At 42.5% G+C, this 16965-nt stretch overlaps 1 protein-coding gene across 3 annotated transcripts; it reads left to right on the top strand.

Moving 5' to 3' along the window:
* TMEM19 (transmembrane protein 19) lies at positions 1 to 16699 on the top strand. Of its 3 annotated transcripts, none has more exons than XM_056130651.1 (7): positions 1 to 334; positions 530 to 681; positions 3361 to 3474; positions 10610 to 10747; positions 11389 to 11643; positions 13053 to 13262; positions 15515 to 16699. In XM_056130651.1, exons 2-7 carry the CDS (start codon positions 552 to 554, stop codon positions 15676 to 15678), a joined length of 1011 nt encoding a protein of 336 aa, XP_055986626.1. In that variant the 5' UTR covers positions 1 to 334; positions 530 to 551; the 3' UTR covers positions 15679 to 16699. The 3 variants fall into 3 exon arrangements, with proteins under 3 accessions (XP_055986626.1, XP_055986625.1, XP_055986624.1); XM_056130650.1 differs by having other exon boundaries at positions 2 to 259; XM_056130649.1 differs by having other exon boundaries at positions 307 to 439.
* Positions 16700 to 16965: the final 266 nt, after the last annotated feature.

Here is a 16965-nt window from a genome sequence, read left to right as displayed (position 1 = left end):
GGGGCCGAGCTCCAGGGCCGGCGGCCGAGACCAGGACGTGTGGTCTGGGCCGGGTGGCCGTGAGCGGCAACGTGACGGTGCTTCGTTGCGCCGGATTTGCGGCCAGGGGGGTTACCTGGATCGCGGCTCACCAACCAGCCCCTGGCCAGCGAGCGGCCCGCAGTCGACGGTCCGGAGGCGGCGGGGGCGGAGCTCGGCCTGCGCCGAGCGCCCATTGGCTGCCTCTGTTTCCCTTTCGGCCTCCAGCGGCGGCGTTCAGGTGTGGGCTAGAGCCGCCGTGTGCAAGCCGTCGGGGTACTTACTCAAGGATGCACCCGAGCGCTCGCGGGGAGCTGTGAGTCTCGCCCCGACCCCTTAGTGCTCCACCCGCAGACGGGTCCAGAAATAGTTTGGGATCATCGCTACTTTGTATCAGTCCTGGGAAGATGGGACAGATTATGTACTGCACTGACGTTCCAGTGGTTTGCCCGCGGCGTAAATCGCTTTTATTTATCTGACTGTCAGAAACGCGTTGTGTTTTCTCCCCCAGGTGCTTGTAATCCTTGATTTCCATGGCCAATATTGACGACGGCATATGCAAAAAATACATAAAGATGATAACTAATATTGTTATATTGAGCCTGATCATTTGCATTTCCTTAGCGTTCTGGATTATGTCCATGACTGCAAGTACCTATTATGGTAAGTCTTAAGTGTTCACGCCAATTTTTTTTTAAAATCCTAATAGGTGAAACTCCAAATTGTACTGTCGCTGTCACTGTCCTCCCATTGTTCATCGATTTGCTCGAGCAGGCCAAGTAACATTGTGAGACTTGTTACTGTATTTGGCATATCTAATACCTCAGGGTAGCTTGCTAGGCTTTGCCCTGCGGTCCAAATTGTACAATTGTGACATTTGAAATTCACAACCTTTAAATAGTTAGGAAGTGTTCTACTCACAATCTGAATTTAATTTACCAATTGGAAAATCGAACCAGTACCTGGAACATTGCAAATCATTCCTCAATCTGTGTGGTTTTGTTTTGTCGGTCTTTTGTTTTTTTGTTGTATTAAGGTTGGGACCCAGGCACTCTTCTGCTGAGCCACAGCTCTGGCTCACTGCTGTGTGTGTCTTAAACCAGTTTCAAAATTAAAATAATTCCTAGTGATTACATCTCCCTTGGTTAAAGATAAGTGAGATGAATGAGTTTTGAAAAGCAACTGCAGTGGTACTTTTTAATGAAGTTTTAATCACGTAGTTTATCAGTGTCATAAAAAACAGTGAAAATTAAATGTGGCATGATACTTGTATTTAGAAATGTGGAAAACTTGTCTGCTTTTTGGTTGTTTAAATGAAAAGACTCCTTTTTGCATATATGTAAAGTATTAAAACACTGTGGCTTCAAATCTTTAAGGTTGTGAAGCTGCATCATGATATAAGTATGTCGGGACTGGAGCAGTAGTACAGCGGGTTGGGCCCTTGCTTTGTATGAGGGTCACCTGGGTTTCATCCTGGCACCCCATGTGGTCTCCCCAGCCTGCCAGGAGTGATCCCTGAGCACTGCCCGGTGTAGCAACAGAACAAAACAAAAGAAAAAAAAGTAAGACTTCCCTGGTACTCCTATAATAGTTTGTTCAGCTTACAGGAAAAATGTGAAAAGTAGACTGAGAAACTTCTTACGTGTGATTATGTGATAAATGATTACCATTTCAGATCTTAGACCTTTTGCAAAGAGCCATATGAACAATCTAGTGGCTGTTCTCCAGTGTTCAAAAGCTTCCTGAATCATTCGTAATGAGTAACAGTAGGAGATGAAGTTTTGAGGTGGAGAGGTATGAGAGAAAATTACCCTAATTCCAGTATTATCTAAGACTTGAACTATATCAAACTCAGTATTTGTCAACTGTAATGTTCCTCAGGGCTCAGAGTCTTAGTGCAGTGAACTAAGCCACCCAACTCTGTCTATTATAGTACATGGAATAATATTCATTACTAGAACAGGGCTGGAACAATAGCACAGTGGGTAGAGCGTTTACCTTGCACGCGACCAACCCGGGTTCAATTCCTCTGTCCTTCTCAGAGAGCCCAGCAAGCTACCGCGAGTATCTTGCCTGCATGGCAGAGCCTGGCATGCCAAAGACAGTAACGGCAAGTCTCACAATGGAGACGTTACTGGTGCCCACTCAGTCAACTCGATGAACAACGAGAGGACAGTGCTATTAAAAACAGAATTTCCCCCCTTTTTTGAACATTTGGCCCTCTTTGTCTTACTTTTCGCCTTTTTTTTTTTACAAACAGCAGCACAAACAATAGTTTACCTTGCCACCCGCCCACTCGGATCTATACATTCAGGCTGAGTAACTTTATTTTTTTATTTTTTTGACTTTTGGGTCACACCTGGTGATGCTTAGAGCTTAATCCTGGCTCTATACTTAGGAATTAGTCCTGGTGATGCTCCGGAGATCATATGGGGTGCTAGGCATCGAACCCAAGTCTCCTGTGTGCAAGACAAATGCCCTACCTGCTGTACTATCGCTCCTACCCCTGGCTGAGTTTCTTTAAATGGGAAATTTACACTCTGAAAAGGAGTCAGTCTGTCTTCAGAAGTTCTACCATGTGGCCTGAGCTTCCAGTCTTCAAAATAGAAGCCAAGAATGTGATTTTTTTTTAAAAAATGATATTTCCTAATCTTGAAATAGTGACTCAAATAATTCAAAAACTTTTGCAAGCCAAACAGAATGTCTCTGAACAGGGATGCCTTTGTTTTGTTTATGGGGAGAATCAGTTGCTGAAACACTGAATCTTGAGATGTGTTGCCAGTAAGAATAGTTATTTTAAAAAAAAAAAATCTCAGACTGGAACTCTAGTGGTAGAGCTCTTAACCTTGCATGTGTGAGGCCCTGGTTCCATTCCTGTCACCACATGGTCCAAAATCAGTGCTTTCTGAAAGGCAGAGAGTTGTAGTTAGAATCTACTAAAAAAGGAGTTCTCTGTAGTTGTTGAGATTAAATGTGTGACTTTTGAAAAACACTGGAGAGGGTTGGATCATAGAGGAGGCATGTGGCTCAAGCCGCCAACCTTGGTGCTCTATATGGTCTCCCAACACCTCTAGGGAGTGAGCCCTGAGCTCCGAGTCGGAATAGCCCAGAGCATCCCCTTGTGTGGCCCCCAAACTTCCGAAATAATAAGAATAACCAGAAATTCATTTCTTATCTCTAAATATGCATGAAAACCCATTACTATAATTACACATGCTTTCCAAATCCACTTTTTGTCATTTATGCCAGTACTTTAATCCAGAATACATTAATCAGGTCTTAGGATCAAGACGAACTTAAGCAGGCTTGAGGCAATTATGTTCTGCTTTTGTAACTTTTCAGGTAACTTACGGCCTATTTCTCCCTGGCGATGGCTCTTTTCTGTTGTTGTTCCTGTTTTGATCACCTTCAATGGCTTTAAGAAGAAAAGTCTCGATCACAGTGGGGCTTTAGGAGGTATGTTATATTTTGAATATTTAACCAAGTAAGTGTTTTCTTATATGATAGAAATTCATGTTTTCTAAATTCTGAATTTGACTATAAATCATGAATTATATAGTTAGTAATAAAATAATGCACTTACTATTCAGCATTTATGTGTCAGTGTTCTAGATGCTAAATGAATCTTTTAGTGTAATCTGCAAATGTTGCTATTAAACATAAATCAGATCTAGTTGATAACAAGTAGATAGATTTATGAGAACCTTAACTGTGTTGCACCTTTACTTAAATAGTCTACCAGCAGAAATATTGGAGAGATATTCATCCTAGTAGACGAAACATTGGAAAAAATAGACCTTGGAAATTGCTAGTAGGAGTCTCAAGCATATTAGTCCAAATTGTTCTCAGTTCATTTCTCAGGGCTCAGTTGAAGGTCATTTATTCTGGTTACAGATATTTTTTGAGTTCTTACTATGTTTCACTCTTCCTGAAAATGTTCTTCCTTTCTTCTTTGAGTTGCTCAGGCAAGACACAGGTTTGAGCAAGAAACAGCTTTAGGGTTTTTGTTTTGTTTTGGCTTTTGGGTCACACCTAGCGATACTTAGGGGTTACTCCTGGCTTTGCATTCAGGGGTTACTCCTGGCAGTGTTTGGGTGACAATATGGGATGCCAGGGATCAAACCCAGTTCAATCGTGTGCAAGGCAAATGCCCTACCAGCTGTACTGTCGCCCCGACAGAGGATAAGACTCATTTGACCAAAAAGTAGTGAGAGGAAAAACTAACGAAGTATGGAAGGGCTCGGTAATATGGAGGTTTGTGAGACACAAAATGATTCTTCCAATCTGGGTGGAATCCATCAGCCTCAAAGCAGGAAAATGGTTTGATCCTTTTTTTTTTTTCTTTTTGGGTCACACCTGGTGATGCACAGGGGGTATTCCTGGCTTTGCACTCAGGAATTACTCCTGGCGGTGCTCAGGGGACCATATGGGATGCTGGGAATCAAACCCCAGTCAGCCGCGTGCAAGGCAAGTGCCCTACCCTCTGTGCTATTGCTCCAGATCTGGTTTGATCCTATTTGACACTGGGATTTTCATGTTCTACCAGTGTGAAGGGACCAAGACATAAGGACAGAGTCGATAAAAATCCACTACAAAGAACTCATTTCTATTGAGTGACGGCGTGCTAAAGCATTGCTTCTTGAAGCATTTAATTCCCAGAAGGAGAGGCTCTAAGTGCAGAACAAAGAAGTATTAGGGGAAAAAATGATTGTGTTCTATGTGGACTTACAAAGGAGTCCTAACCTCTTTTTTGGTTTCTGTTTGTTTTGATTTTGAGCAACACCTGGCAGTGCTCAGAGATTATTCCTGGTTGTGTGCTCAAGAGATCACTCCTGGCAGAGCTCAGGAATCAATTCGGGTGGTGGGGATCAAATTCAGATCAGCTGTGTGCCAGGCAAGCACCTTACCCGTTATACTATCTGTCTATCCCCTAGCCTCATTTTATCACCATAGTTTATATCTGGGAACTGGAGCAATAGCACAGCGGTAGGGCATTTGCCTTGCACGCAGCCAACATGGCCGACACAAGTTCGATTCCTTCGCCCCTCTCGGAGAGCCCGGCAAGCTACCGAGAGTATCTCGTCTTATGCAGTGTTTGACAAGTCTGCCAATATTTCATTCTTTGGCCATTAGGTTTTATATTTTGATTCCACACTTTTTCTCTTGGCTAATTATTTATGATGCAGTTCATTAGATTTGAGTTTATTAAACTATAAATTGACATTTCTGTCTCCCAAAGAATATACCCAGGTTACATTGGTGGAAATTTGGGATGTAATTCTATTCCCACCAGAGACGTTTGTAAACAGTGTTGTTTTACTTCCGCAAATGGTGTCTATTTGGTACAGAATTAACCAGCTTTAAATTCAGAGGCCAGACTCACATGCTGGGGGAAAAGGCAGCTCAGATAGAGAAGGGACCACCCAGTATGGGGTGCTTGGAGGGCCCGCTCAGTATGGGAGATGCGTGCTGAAAGTAGACTACAGACTGAATTATGGCCATTCAATACCTCTATTACAAACCACAACACCCATAAGGAGAGAGAGAGCAAAAGTCAGTGCCCTGCCACAGAGGCAGGGTGGGGTGGAGGATATAGGGTAGGGATGGTGGGAGGGATACTGGGATCATTGGTGGTGGAGAATGGGCACTGGTGAAGGATGGGTACTCAATCATTGTATGACTTAAACAGAAGAATGAAAGTTTGTAAGTCTATAACTGTACCCCACTGTTATTCATTAAAAAAAAATTCAGAGGCCAGAGTGATAGTATAGCAGGTAGGACTTTTGCCTTGTACCGGGCTCCCAGCTTTGATACCTGGCACCCTATGTGGTCCTCCAAGTACTATCAGGACGGATCCCTGAGTGCAGAGCTAGGAGTAAGCCCTGACCACTGCAAGGTGTGACCCCAAACCACTCCCCCCCCAAATCAGTACTCACCTCATTATTAAAAACTTGTGCATTTGGGGCCGGAGCGATAGCACAACAGGTAGGGTATTTGCCTTGCTTGCAGCTGACTCGGGTTTGATCCCTGGCATCCCATATGGTCCCCTGAGCACTGCCAGGAGTAATTCCTGAGTGCACGAGCCAGGAGTAACCCATGAGCATTGCTAGGTGTGACCCAAAAAGGAGAAAAAAAAAAAAAACTTGTGCAATTGGCAATTGGGAGCCACACCCAGTGTCACTCAAGAACTGCTCTTGGTGGGGCTGCCCACTTGTGCTGAATGCAGTCCTGGCTGCTCTTCTGTGTGTGCCTGGCACCACAAGCCATTTTCAGCTGCACCGTGGGCAGGTGGATGCCAGTACCTCAACTGCAGTGCAATTCCCTTGGCAAACATTGAAATTCAAGAGATATGCCAGCACCATGGCCAGGAGTATGGGCTCCAGGCAAGCACCAGAGCTGAAAACAGAGTGCCACCCACAGTGAGCATATGTGCATGTGCTACGAGTGAAGAAGTGCAGCCCCGATGCAGAAATGTGCCAGCATTACAGTCTGATGTGTGACACCCCCCCCCCCAACCAGCACTGCAGTCAGACGTATATGCGACTCTCAGTTACCCTAAAGTCATGAGTAGGGGACGGGGAGGAAGGGGAAATAAATAAAAGCAATGTAATTGGGCTATCAGAATACATATTAAAAAGGTTATATCTGGGAGATAGCTCAAAATGCTGGACCACACGTTGAGTGCAGGAAGCCCAGGTTTGTTTGTTTGTTTGTTTGTTTGTTTTGCTTTTTGGGTCACACCCGGCAATGCACAGGGGTTGCTCCTGGCTTTGCACTCAGGAATTACTCCTGGCAGTGCTCGGGGGACCATATGGAATGCTGGGAATCGAACCCAGGTCGGCCGCATGCAAGACAAACGCCCTACCCCTTGGGGCTCCAGCCCCAAGCCCAGGTTTTAACTCCCCAGTGCTATGTGCTGCCCCATGCACCACCAGGAGCCAGTCTCATGAGGCATGACACAAAAACAGTTAGAAACAGATATTCTATCATGAGACAGGAAGCTTTGCTGTATGAGAATTGGCAGGCTTTTCCTCCATTAGTTCTTCAAGTAGCTTCTCTGCCCCCTTCTCCGCCTCTCCTCTGGGACTATCAGATGGGGTTGATTCCATTGAAGAATATCTCCCAGGGCCCTCAGGCTTTGCTCATTTTTTCTCTACCTTTTTCTTTCCACTTTTAGACTCAGTGATTTTCACTGTCATGTAGTCAAGTTGTCTCTTCAAGCGTGCATTGAAATCTACTAAATTTTTGAATCTCTACTGAAATTTTCATTTCAGTAACACTGCTTTTCAACTCCATTTCTTACCATTATTGATGACACTTCTTATCAGGGTTTTTTTCATTAGTGTGCTGGTTTTGTGAACTTTCTTCACTTCTTCTTTTAATTCTTTGAACATCTCTAACACAGTTGTTAAAATATTGAAGTAGGTGTACCATCTGACTTTTCTGAGCATTGATTTACTTCCCCCCTCCCCCTTTGGGTCATATTTTTCTGTTTCTTGTATCCTTTGTGACAGTTTCGTTAAAACTGGGCATTCAAATTTAATAACAGGATAACTCTGAAAATCAGATTCTTCACTGATTTAGTTTTGTTTTGTGATTCTCACAGGCTATCTCTCCCAGGGGTCAGCCTAAGGATATGAGGTCTCTCAGCCTTTTCTGAGCTCACACTTCTGGTTATACTACATGTTCCCCAGTAAATGCAATTGTTTGAGTAATACTTTTTTTTTTCTTTTTGGGTCACACCCGGTGATGCTGGCTCTGCACTCAGGAATTACTCCTGGCGGTGCTCAGGGATGCTGGGAATCAAACCTGGGTTGGCCACATGCAAGGGAAATGCCCTACCCATTGTGCTATCACTCCAGCCCCCTGAGTAGTACTTTTGTTCTTATTGTCTTGCCCCGAGTATTTAACACATTTCTCCCAAAAGGGAGTTGGGGCCAGCCCATAAATCCTCTGGAAGTTGCTTCAGCCAGACTGGGAGGGCCTGGCACTGAGGAGTGGAGTGCCACAGTGGCTATCAGTCTGTCTCGAAGCAGCAACCGCTGAACAGAGCACACATCCTGTGGTTTGGAAGATGAGGTGCCTCCCAGCTGAGAAGCTGTGAGAAGCTGAAACAGACCAAGTAAAGTGCTCTCTGTTCCCTTCTAGCCTTCCCCCCTACCCCTCAACCCCCCTCTCCCCCGTGAAGTGGCAGGCCTGGGTTCTAGAAGGCCAGCTGGAATGCTGGTTAAACCAGGCAGGCTCTGCCTGTGCCAGTCTTGCTTGAAGATGAATTCGAGATGCTTCTTACTCCTCCAGCCGCCTCGAGTCCTCTCACTCCCCCACTTTCTTTCCCTTGGTTGTTCCTGTGACTTCAGAGAGTCCCCTTCATTTGGTTGCACTGCTTGTACACTTGTGTGCTCACCATGGTTTGCACACATACTTGCAGGGCTCACACACACTTGATTGTGGTGTGGTGAAACCACACACCGTGGGGTTGTAGCATTGGGGAGCCAGGACAGCAGGTCCACTGGGATTCCACTCTGGCATATAGGTGGGACCTGGGGTCTATCCGGGATCATCCTTGCCAGGGAGGCTCTTTACTATCGAGCTATAACTGGACTCCTCTAATTCATTTTTGTTGGGTTCACTTACCACTGTGGTAATAGGTATGAATATTTTATTTTAGGCATGTGGGGAAGTGGGGGTGAGGATCCATACCCAGCAGTGCTCAGAGACAGCAACTAGCTCTGCTGCTCAGGGTTCATTCCCACAGTGCTCAGGGGATCAAACTCCGGTCAGCTGCATGCAAGGCAAGCACCTTAAGTACTATCTCTTTGGCACGACCCACTTCTCTATTTACACCATCAAGTTTTACTCATTTTTAGATTTTTATAGTAAAAAGCCTTTGAAGATTACCTGTTTGACTTAAAAAGCCAATTCCAACATTTGTTTGCACTTTCCCTCGGCTTTATAACATAAGTAATCTACAGTTCTTTAAGTCCCAAGCATGTCTTACTTAGCATTTGATTACAGTATCCTCATATTGCTATCTCTCTCTGTCTTTGTCTCTGTCTGTCTGTCTCTCTGTCTCTGTCTCTGTCTCTGTCTCTGTCTCTGTCTCTCTCTCTCTCTCTCTCTCTCTCTCTCTCTCTCTCTCTCTCTCAGTGAGGCACATCCACAGTGCTCAGGGATTACTCCTGGCTCTGTGTTTAGGGATCATGCAAGGCGGGGCTTCAGGGACCATATAGGGTACCAAGGATCAAACCCGTTTGGCTGTATGCAAGGCAACTGCCCTACCTGTTGAACTCTTGCTCTAGTCCTCTTTCCCTCTCTTATGTCATGAAATGTAAGAGTCTATATTTGTTTCCTTCTATATTTGAAGGTGTTATAAACCTTCCTTGAAATTGGTTATTCTTGTTAAAATGGAGGATATGTCCTTCTTTGTTTTACCAGACAAAGGAAAGAGAAATCTGAAAATTTAAAATTACATTCACTAAATATATTCTGTTTTTGGCTCATTGTGAAATCCAGTTATTTTTACAGATCAGTGTACAAAAAGTAAACTTAAGTACTATTTAAGTAATCTGTGAGGGTCATGCAGAGAGCACATGAGAGGTCTTTGAAAAGCATAAAAATAATTTGCCATTTGGGGCCAGAGCTATAGTATAGTAAGTAGGGCATTTTCCTTGCATGCAGCCAACCCAGGTTCAGTTCCGGGCACCCCATATAGTCATCTGATCACCACCAGGAGTGATCCTCAGTTGAGCACAGAGCCAGGGGTAAGCACTGAGCACCATCAGGTGTGGTCCCCTCCAAAAACAAAAAATAAAATAATTTGTCTTTTAACAAATTATTTTATATTTTGTTTTTGGAGGGGACCACACCAAAAAACAGTAACAGCAAGTCTCACAATTTGTTGTGAGACGTTACTGGTTCCCCCTCAAGCAAATTGATGAACAACAGGAGAACAGTGCTACAGTGCTTAATTTTCTTAATAGAGCAGGTAAAAGTACAATGGGGTTGGTATGGACATGAGAAAAAATGCAAAAAAGTATAATCTTGCTTCCCTGAGAGAGCTACACTTAATTTGAAAATGACTGTCTACACAAATATGACAGGAAATATCTCTTAATGATAAAATAACTATTCATTGTTGTCTACAATTTGTAGTCTGAATTTGTCTAAAATGAGACATATCTAAAATGAGACAAATCTGAAATTTGGTTATTTTAAAATGTGTCTCTAAAATGGGGTCAAAATTTGCATCTCAGGGCTGGAGTGATAGCACAGCAGGTAGGGCATTTGCCTTGCATGTGGCTGACCAGTGTTCGATTCCCAGCATCCCATATGGCCCTCCGAGCACTGCCAGGAGTAATTCCTGAGGGCATGAACCAGGAGTAACCCCTGTGCATCTTCAGGGTTGACCCAAAAAAAGCAAAAAAAAAACCAAAAATTGCATCTCAGTATAATGAGGCTTACAGTCAGATTACTGTTTGGTAAAAAATGTAAATTATACATTTTTAGATAATAGTATGAAAACTTTAAATTTTCATTGTTTTTTCATAGAGTTGGTGTACAAAATAATTATAATTCTCTGTGTTTCTTTCAGGGCTAGTGGTTGGATTTATCTTAAGCATCGCAAATTTCAGCTTTTTTACGTCTTTGCTTACATTTTTTCTTTCTTCTTCAAAACTCACTAAGTGGAAAGGAGAAAAAAAGAAACGTCTAGATTCAGAATATAAGGAAGGTAAATTGAATTATGTTTGATATGATCTCAAATAATAGCCTTTATTTCATCCTAATATAAAAGTTTTTACTATCAAAGTTATAATATTATTAACACTGCTGAAACAGATTTTTATGAGAACTACCTTATGTAGTCATCTAATTTACTATTGCTTCATCATAACAGCAAGTGATGGCAGAATTTGGGGAGCAAAATTCTGCCATTAACATGTTGCATGTTGTAACGTGTATCACTGGTGACTGACACTTGAATGTAAATTGCAGCACAGGTATCACAATGTGAATGATTATAAAACACTGAACGTGAGTGGCCAAAATGATAGTACAGTGTGTAGAGTACTTGCCTTGCATGTGACATACCAGGATTCAGTCCCCGGCACCCTATATAGTCCCCCAAGTTCTTCCAGAAGTGAATCCTGAGCACAAAGCCAGGAATAAGCCCTGAGCATCGCTGGGTGTGACCCAAAAACAGAACCGACAAAAGCACACTGAAGCACCAGATCACTTCCAGATACTTAATGACATTTTTTTAGTGAGTTTTCTCTTCTCACACTTTGAAATAGACATTCCTATGACTGCATGAGTTTTTTTTTTCTGAGACAGAGACAGTTCGAGTACCTTTACTGACTTTTTTGTTTCTAGGTGGGCAGAGAAATTGGCTTCAGGTGTTCTGTAATGGCGCTGTGCCCACGGAGCTGGCCTTACTCTACATGATCGAGAATGGGCCCGGTGAAATCCCCATCGACTTCTCCAAGCAGCATACTGCCTCCTGGATGTGCCTCTCTCTCCTGGCCGCCCTGGCCTGCTCTGCCGGAGACACATGGGCTTCAGAAGTTGGCACCGTCCTTAGTAAAAGCCCACCAAGGTTGATAACGACCTGGGAGAAAGTTCCAGTGGGTGAGTCTTCAGTTGAGATTCTTGAAAAGACAAAAGTGAAAAAGCTCTTGATTTACTGTGTAGCTTGCTTAAGAGCCTTTTAAGAATTTTTAAGTAGTCTTAATTGGAGAATTGCCATAAGATATTAAGTTGATGATTACATATATGTTAGCAAATTCTAGATCAACAGCATAGAAACATAGAGATTGACCTGGAGTCTAGGGCCATACCACCCTGAACGCACCCGGCCTCATCTGATCTTGGAAGCTAAGCAGGGTCAGGCCCGGTTAGTACTTGGTTGGGAGATTGACCTAACGTGTCAAAAAAGGAAAAGGAGTGCAGTAAGTCATAGGATATTATTCCTTGTGAACCTATTAATGTGATTAGTTATTGACCACTTTTTGGTTTTGTTTGTTTGTTTTTTTTTTTGAGACCCCAAGTAGTGTTAGTGAGGTGCTGGAGGTCAAAAACAAACCTCTCCCATGCAGAGCATACACTCCAACCCTGTTTCTCCTACCTCAGTTTCCTTCCTGGTTTTCCTCTTTTCATTTTTTCTTGTTGTCACCCTATTTATTCTTCACCTTTTATACCTCCTTTCTTTTTCTTCCTTTTCTTCACTATTCTTACCATGTTAACAGCTAGCATATCTAGTACCTACTATGTACAAAGCACTGGTGTTGGGGGGAGGGGGGTTGTTCTGTTTGGTTTGGCTTTGGGCCATACGCAGTGGTGGCCAGGGCTCTGCACTCAAGGGTCACTCTGGGTGATGCTAAGGGGACCATATAAGGTGCTGAGGATCGAACTCCAGTCAGCCACGTGCAAGGCGAGCACTCTGCCCACCATACTATTTCTCTGCCCCCTACAAAGCACTGTTTTAAGTGTTTTATATAGACTGTCCTTTTGTATGCACCATCATCATCATCATCATGTGAATTGGTTATTTTTGTTATTTCCTTCTTACAAAAAGGAAAACTGAGCCATAGATAGGTTAGGTGCATTCTTGACAAAAGCAGCATGGAAATAGTAGAACTAAGCTTGGGAAAAAGAAGTATATCCCCATTCATTTCATGCTTTCTGCATAGAATGTGAGGAGTTATTCAGCATTAAAGATTTCTTTAAAGTAGACTATGGTCTTTAGATTGCATCAAAGGCAGCCTTCTTTTTTAAATTGGTCTGGGTTAGATAAGTACCAAATTGTTTTTGTGGGGAAGGCCCACACCTGGCAGTACTCAGGGGTTACTCCTGGCAATGCTCAGGGACCATATGGGTTGTCGGAGATCAAACCCAAGTCGGCCGCGTCCAAGGCAAGCATCCGACCTGCTTGTACTATTGCTCTGGCCCCAGAACGAGTCCCAAAATGTTTTGCTTGCTTTGACTTCTTGTGTTTTCTGATTGTTAACCAGGTTGTTCTGCGTGTGTTTGTTTTCCAGGTACCAACGGAGGGGTGACCGTGGTGGGCCTGGCCTCGAGTCTCCTCGGCGGCACTTTTGTCGGCATTGCTTACTTCCTCGCGCAGTTGGTCTTTGTTAATGATTTGGACCTTTCTGCTCCCCAGTGGCCAATTATTGCATTTGGGGGTCTGGCTGGATTGCTTGGATCAATTTTGGACTCATATTTAGGAGCTACGATGCAATTTACTGGTAAGAGTATCTTATAGCAACTTATTGGCATTGTATTAAAGAAATGGGAAGGAAAAAATAAAAAGATATCACAATGAAAATTACTCCTTTTAAGGGCTGCAGCGATAGCACAGCGGGTAGGGCATTTGCCTTGAAGGCAGCGAACCGGGGTTTGATTCCCAGTATCCCATATGGTCTCCTGAGCATTGCCAGGAATAATTCCTGAGTGCAGAGCCAGGGGTAACCCCTGGGCATCGCCAGGTGTAACCCAAAAAAACAAATAAAAAAAAAATAATGATAGGACAAAGTTTCTCTGTGTGTGTGTGTGTGTGTGTGTGTGTGTGTGTGTTTTGGGTCACACCCACTGTGCTCAGGGCTTATTCCTGGCTCTGTACTCTACTCAGGGCTTGACACACTCCTGGTCAAACTCAGCACCATATGGGGTGCTGGGAATCAGATTAAACCTGGGCTGGCTTCATGCAAGGCAAGCACTCTACTCACTATATTATCTCTCCAGCTTCCTCTTCTGCAGTTTTAATCAACTTTCTAAAGATGAATTTAAAGAAAATGAGTAGAGGCCATGCCAGAAGAAAATGATAGTGTAGGAAACAGATGCCTTTTTTCTTCGATTTTACTTAGCCCTGAGAAACATTTAGCATTATATCAAATCTTAAAAATGCCCTTTCTATCTTCCACACCCTTTTGAGAAATGGGCTGATCTGATTATATCTACTCTTGGACAGTAGCATTGTACTTGCTCTCCTTCCCAATAAATTTTCAGTTTCATAAGATACATGGAAGCATCACTTTTCCCTAAAACTTGCTGTACTTCGCTTCTGAGGTACTCCTGTCATGCTAGTGTATTGACATATTGTTTGATGTATATTGGCCCCATACTCTAACCAGCCATGCTTTTCTCCTCTGACTCATCCCATGAAGAGGCTGGGGGTGTTGAGAAAAATTCCCCACCTGGCCTTTCCAGGTCATTCCTTCCCCAAGAAGATATATTTTGAGTCCCCTCCCCCACCCTCTCATCAATCAGAATCTTTGTTCTCTGTGCTTTGTCATTCTCCTATAAGGTGGAAGCGGGAGGAAGATGATAAGGAGGAAGAAATCTGAATTTGGTACATACCAAAGGATCAGTAACTCTGTACACTATATTATGTCCCTGTGTTTTGGTATATATTGAACTAAAAGTGCCAACATGATAGATATAATTGTTTGTTTAAATAAGTTGTAGAGACGGATGCGATAAAAATTTATAAATGGTTCTTGCCAAGGAAATAGCCAAGTATTTCACGCTTTTTAAAAAATAATTGTTTATTATATATAATAATAAATATATAATAATTGTTTATTATAGTTTAGGTAACATGGTTGTAGTAGTCTTAACATGTGTGGTTTTGATGTACAAAGTGGCTGCACCTTCATGACTGCTAAGGTGCCCAAGATCCTCTGTCCTTAGGTTACTTGTAGTTCATCTCTTCCTACCCCCAGTGCTTGGTAATCTTAGTTTTACAATCCAGAGCCAGGGTTTGTCATTGTTTGATACCATCTGTCCCCTTGTTTACCAAATATGAGTGAGATGGTTCCGTATTTGTCCTTTTCTGGCTTCCCTTGCTTAATAGGATACCCTTCAGTTCAATCAAAGTTGCAGCAAAGACAATTTCATCTTTTCTTGTAACTGAGTATTATTCACTGTGTACATTTAACTCAGCTCTTTTTAACCAGTGTATCCATTGTTAAACATTTGTATCGTTTCCATATCCTGACTCTCTTCTTAGTGTTTCAAGTAGCGAAGGAATGTTAGAATGTAACCTTTTTGAGTTGTTTCTGTCAAGTTTTATTTCTTTTATCAAAGAGCCTAGGTTTATTCAAAACTGAGTTTTACTGAGGAAACTTCTGATGATATTGAGTGAGGTCCCATGCCAGGAGCTAACCGTGAGCCCCAAACCAGGAATAGTCCCCACCAAAGAAAAGAAACAATACTGCAGTGCACTGGAAGCCATTTACTCAAGAGCCTCTTATAAACAAGAGACCACAATGGTTTATGCCTCACCATCTCTCTCACTATGTGGATAATACATTAAAGTCATTTAATGTATCTTTAGAAGGTCCAGAGTGGCGGGAGGGTTGGTGTGGAAGGACTTCAAAAGTAATTTTATAGGAAGTTGTGAATCTTTCAGAGGTGATCCTCTTTGGAGGAGAAAATCTAATTTTTTTTAAATCAGTTTATTCAGATTTTCACCTCACTCGTGTCTTTTCCACTGCAGGTTTGGATGAAAGCACTGGCATGGTGGTCAATGTCCCGACCCAGGAGGTGAAGCACATCTCAGGGAAGCCCATTCTCGACAACAACGCAGTGAACCTGTTTTCCTCTGTTCTTATTGCTCTCCTGCTCCCAACAGCTGCTTGGGGCTTTTGGCCTAGGGAGTGAACTTTATCTCCTTTCTAGCAGTCCTGCCAAATTTGCCATTCTGCGTTTCATCCCAAGAAGAATTGTAATGACTGAGAGGATAGGCCAGCTCCTGTCATCTTTCATTGTGATGGAATTCCATAATTTTCCTGCCATCAGTTCCCTTGAAAATAATCTTTCTTGGACGTGTAAGAGTACATCAACTTATTTGCTCTGCCAAATGTGACTTCTTAAGCAATGAAGCTAAATAATTTTCCTTTCTTTTGGTATAGATTGAACTGAGAGTTCCAACATGATAGCTATAAAGGTTAAGTCAGTTGTAGAGACAGATGTGATAAAAATTTGTAAATGGTTCTTGCCAAGGAAATCGGCAAAGTGGTCGAGCACATGGCTCGCCTGTACATGGCCCTGAGTTCAGTCCATGCAACCCCCTCCCCATCAAGGAAAGAAAAACAGAAATGGTTCTCAGTTGTGGGAGAGAAATACTTTTGTGTCTGTTATCTAAATGTGATGTCTGTTTTAAGTGATTTAAATTGGTGTGTTTGAAATCTTCGTTGTTGTGTCCTGGATTTTTCCATGATTTTCCATTTGCAAGTGTCAGAGGTGTGAAGTCTGGAGCCTCCTGGACTACTCTACATTTGTTCATCCTTCCTCAGGGCTAGTGATTAAAAAAAGTAAATGTGGTTTTACATATGGCCATTAGAAAAGATAAAAAAGTTACTTCTGTGTAAAAACAAAAGAGATTTCTTTTGTACTTAAAAAATTGTGCACCTTACTGTACATTTTAGTTGATCTTCAAACATAAATTATCTCTGATTTAATGTTTCTAAAGTCTTTTCTGGTTTTCTTTGGAATTTGAAAGAACTTTGTTTACAGGAACTTCATTTTGGTATCCCAAATAGTTAAAAATTCGCTGGAAAATTATTGTAGTTTTTAACTTATTAACCTAGAATTCACTGAGAGGTGCTCCACTTTACATTATAAAATGTAATGTATTGTACTTTATATTATGGCCTAAACTAAAGTGAATTCTCCTTTTTCAGTTTTGTTCTTCACCATGCTTTGTTGTGTGCTAAAAGAGTTTGATGTGGTGTGAACTGTCTTGCAGAAAGAATTTAAGTATTTCTCAAGTGAATTCCCTGCCCTTTTGGCATCCTTGGAGAAATTCGGATAAGGGGTGGGAGGTGGAGAAATTGAATTATTAGGCCTGAGGGATAAAGAGTTTTGAGATTTCATCAGGGATAACACTTGGGATTTGTAGAATCTGAGATTTCATCAGAGTGAGGAAGCAAAGAATTCTAATGGTAG

This window comes from Sorex fumeus, unplaced genomic scaffold, assembly GCF_029834395.1.
Source record: "Sorex fumeus unplaced genomic scaffold, SorFum_2.1 ptg000081l, whole genome shotgun sequence".
Classification (NCBI taxonomy): domain Eukaryota; kingdom Metazoa; phylum Chordata; class Mammalia; order Eulipotyphla; family Soricidae; genus Sorex; species Sorex fumeus.
This window is presented reverse-complemented; position numbering and strand designations above follow the sequence as displayed.

What these genes read in the sequence shown, in the direction of transcription:
- TMEM19 (XM_056130651.1), top strand. Translation starts at nt 552, where the DNA reads ATGGCCAATATTGACGACGGCATATGCAAAAAATACATAAAGATGATA. An exon ending in GACTGCAAGTACCTATTATG is followed by an intron (nt 682 to 3,360) that starts GTAAGTCTTAAG and finishes GTAACTTTTCAG; the next exon opens with GTAACTTACGGCCTATTTCT. An exon ending in TCACAGTGGGGCTTTAGGAG is followed by an intron (nt 3,475 to 10,609) that starts GTATGTTATATT and finishes TGTTTCTTTCAG; the next exon opens with GGCTAGTGGTTGGATTTATC.